Source organism: Glycine soja, chromosome 2 (assembly GCF_004193775.1).
Source record: "Glycine soja cultivar W05 chromosome 2, ASM419377v2, whole genome shotgun sequence".
In the NCBI taxonomy this organism is placed as follows: domain Eukaryota; kingdom Viridiplantae; phylum Streptophyta; class Magnoliopsida; order Fabales; family Fabaceae; genus Glycine; species Glycine soja.
In genome coordinates, this window is record NC_041003.1 from 18,205,746 (window position 1) to 18,208,545 (window position 2,800).

General features: G+C 47.9%; 1 protein-coding gene across 1 annotated transcript; it reads right to left on the minus strand.

The window, feature by feature from the left end:
* Nucleotides 1-2,059: 2,059 nt before the first annotated feature.
* LOC114373392 (uncharacterized mitochondrial protein AtMg00860-like) lies at nucleotides 2,060-2,446 on the minus strand. The gene has a single exon (XM_028330861.1). The coding sequence runs from the start codon at nucleotides 2,444-2,446 to the stop codon at nucleotides 2,060-2,062; it is 387 nt and encodes a 128-aa protein (XP_028186662.1).
* Between the last annotated feature and the right edge of the window lie 354 nt (nucleotides 2,447-2,800).

Genomic DNA, 2,800 nt, shown 5'->3' on the forward strand with positions numbered 1-2,800 from the left:
TCTCTTATACAACAACTCACACATACTCCTGCAGGTATGTGGGTTTTCTTATGACTCTCCTTGGTCTGTTACTGCTGCTAGCTAATGCCCTGTTTCCCATTTTCTGATCATCATCTAGCCTAGCATTGCTATGAACACACCCATCCCCGAAAGCAACCTTGTCCTCAAGGTTGTGGATACGGCGTAGCTCGTCCCAATGTTCCCATGTGGATTCTTCAGGAGCGAGACCTTCCCATTGAACGAGCACCTGTGTGACTGGCGGCGATACTGAATGATCGAGTTTCCAGTCCAGAACGTGAAGTGGTGTAGGGAGTGGGTGATTATCCGTGGACGCAGCCGGAAGAGTTGCTGGAGTCACAGGTAGGGGACCCCTGTGGAGTTTGAGGAGGGAAATATGGAAGACAAGATGGATGCGTGAAGACTCGGGCAAAAGCAACTTGTATGCCACCGGCCCAATATGTTCAATCACTTCAAAGGGCCCGTAGAAACGTTTACCCAGCTTGCTATATGAAGGGGCTAGCGAGGTTTGACGATATGGCCGGAGGTGCACGTAAACCCAGTCACCAACAGTAAAGGAAAGATCCCAGCGATGTTTTTCCACCATAAGTTTCATTAACTCCTGGACCTTGCGAAGGCGATGTTGGAGAGTCTCATGCATGGTCTACCGAGAAGTCAGTAAGTGATCAACAACCTCTATGGAAGAAGAGCCCTGCAAGTATTGGACGACTGACGACGGGGATTTTCCGTAGACCACCTCAAACAGTGATAAGCCTGTCCCAAAGTGAATGGCGGTATTGTAAGACCATTCGACCAGGGATAGAAAATGAAACCAATGGGAGGGGTGCTGATGAACATACGCACGAAGGTATTGCTCCAAGGTTCGATTAAGTACCTCCGTCTGACCGTTGGTCTATGGATGGTAAGCGGTGCTCATTCTGAGCTTGGTGTCGGTCAATTTGAACAACTCGCGCTAAAAATTGCTAACAAAAATCGGGTCACGATCCGAAACAAGGCTACGAGGAAAGCCATGTAGCTTGCAGATGGTGTCAAGGAAAAGGACGGTGACTTTATACGCAGAATAATGCGTTGGAAGTGCACCAAAATGGGCTGCCTTGGAGTAACGGTCAACGATGAGCATGATGACAGTGAACCCATGTGAGGAGGGAAGGCCCGTGATAAAATCCAGCGCCAAATCTTCCCAGACTGTGAGCGGAATTGGAAGGGGTTGAAGCAAACCTATGGGTTTCCTTGTTTCGTACTTTGTTTGTTGGCATACTAGACATTGAGCCACGAAACGACAAACGTCAGCGTGGACTGTTGGCCAGTTGAAGTTCTGTCATAGACGATGAATTGTCTTGGTCATGCCGGTATGGCCCCCAAAGGATGAAGAGTAAAATTCATCTAGTAACACCTCTGTAAAGGAGCAAGGAAAAGGAATCCAGATGCGCCCTTGCCGGACAATAAGGTCCTGGTGAAGACCAAGATCGGAATGGTTCTCCAGCTTTGCCTGAATGTCTTTCAGAAGGCTAACATACCGAGGATCATGCAATAGTGAATGTCGTAGTTGGTTTAGGAAAGTGAAATGCGGCATAGTCAATGCGAGGCAAGTGGCGTCTGCCGGCACGATGCGAGATAGAGCGTCAGCAACAACATTAGTGGCGCCAGGCTTGTATTTGATAGTGTAATCAAAGCCAAGAAGTTTAGACAAATATGTTTGTTGCTCCGGGGTCTGAATGATTTGTGTCATGAGATCCTTCAGGCTCCTATGGTCCGTGAGGATTGTGAACGATGTGCCTAACAGGTAATGTCACCATTTCTGAACAGAGGAAGTAATGGCATGGAGTTCACGGATGTAGGCCAAAGCCTTTTGCAGGCGTGGGCAGAAGACTTTGCTATAAAAAGAAATAGGATGATCCTCCTGGAGTAACACGGCTCTTGTAGTCGCCGTCGATGCGTCTGTTTCTATAGTGAAAGGCAAGGAGAAATTGGGATTAGACAAAATCGGAGCACTTACCATCGCCTGTTGGAGAATGGTGAAGGCTATGTGAGCTTCGGGTGACTAGTAGAACTTGTCCTTGCGAATGAGGGATGTGAGAGGAGAGGCAATGGCTACGTACCCTTTGATGAATTTTCGGTAGAACCCTGTTAATCCCAGGAAGTTGCGAAGGGCCATCGGTGACGATGGTATCGGCCAAGCAAGCATGGCGGAGATCTTGTCAGGGTCAGGGGCTATACCGTTAGCCGAAATGATGTGACCTAAATAATTGAGTTGGTTTTGTGCGAATAGGCACTTTGATTGCCGGAGAAGAAATTGCCTTTCCGATAAGGTAGCTATCACTGACTCCAGATGTGTGACATGTGAAGCCAAATCAGAGTTGTAAACGAGTATGTCATCGAAAAAGACTGTGGCATACTTCCTCAAGTAAAGGCGGAGGGTATCGTTCATGGCTGACTAGAACGTTGACGGAGCATTGCACAGGCCAAATGGCATGACTCTGAACTCATAATGACCTAGGTGAGTTCGAAAAGCCGTTTTATGTACGTCATCTTCTGCCATTCTTATTTGGTGGAACCCTTAACGCAAGTCGAGCTTCGAGAACCAGGATGCTTGGCCAAGATCATCCAGTAATTCCTCTATGGTAGGCATCGGAAAACGGTCTTTGATAGTGACCGCATTCAGGGCCCGATAGTTGACGCAACATCGCCAAGACCCATCCTTCTTTTTCACTAAAAGAATGGGGGAGGAGAAAGGGCTATGGCTAGGTTGGATGAGGTTAGTGTCAAGCATGGCCGAAATCTA

Bases quoted from the DNA above. Each gene is read 5' to 3' on its own strand.
- LOC114373392 (XM_028330861.1), bottom strand. From the start codon at position 2,446: ATGAACGATACCCTCCGCCTTTACTTGAGGAAGTATGCCACAGTCTTT.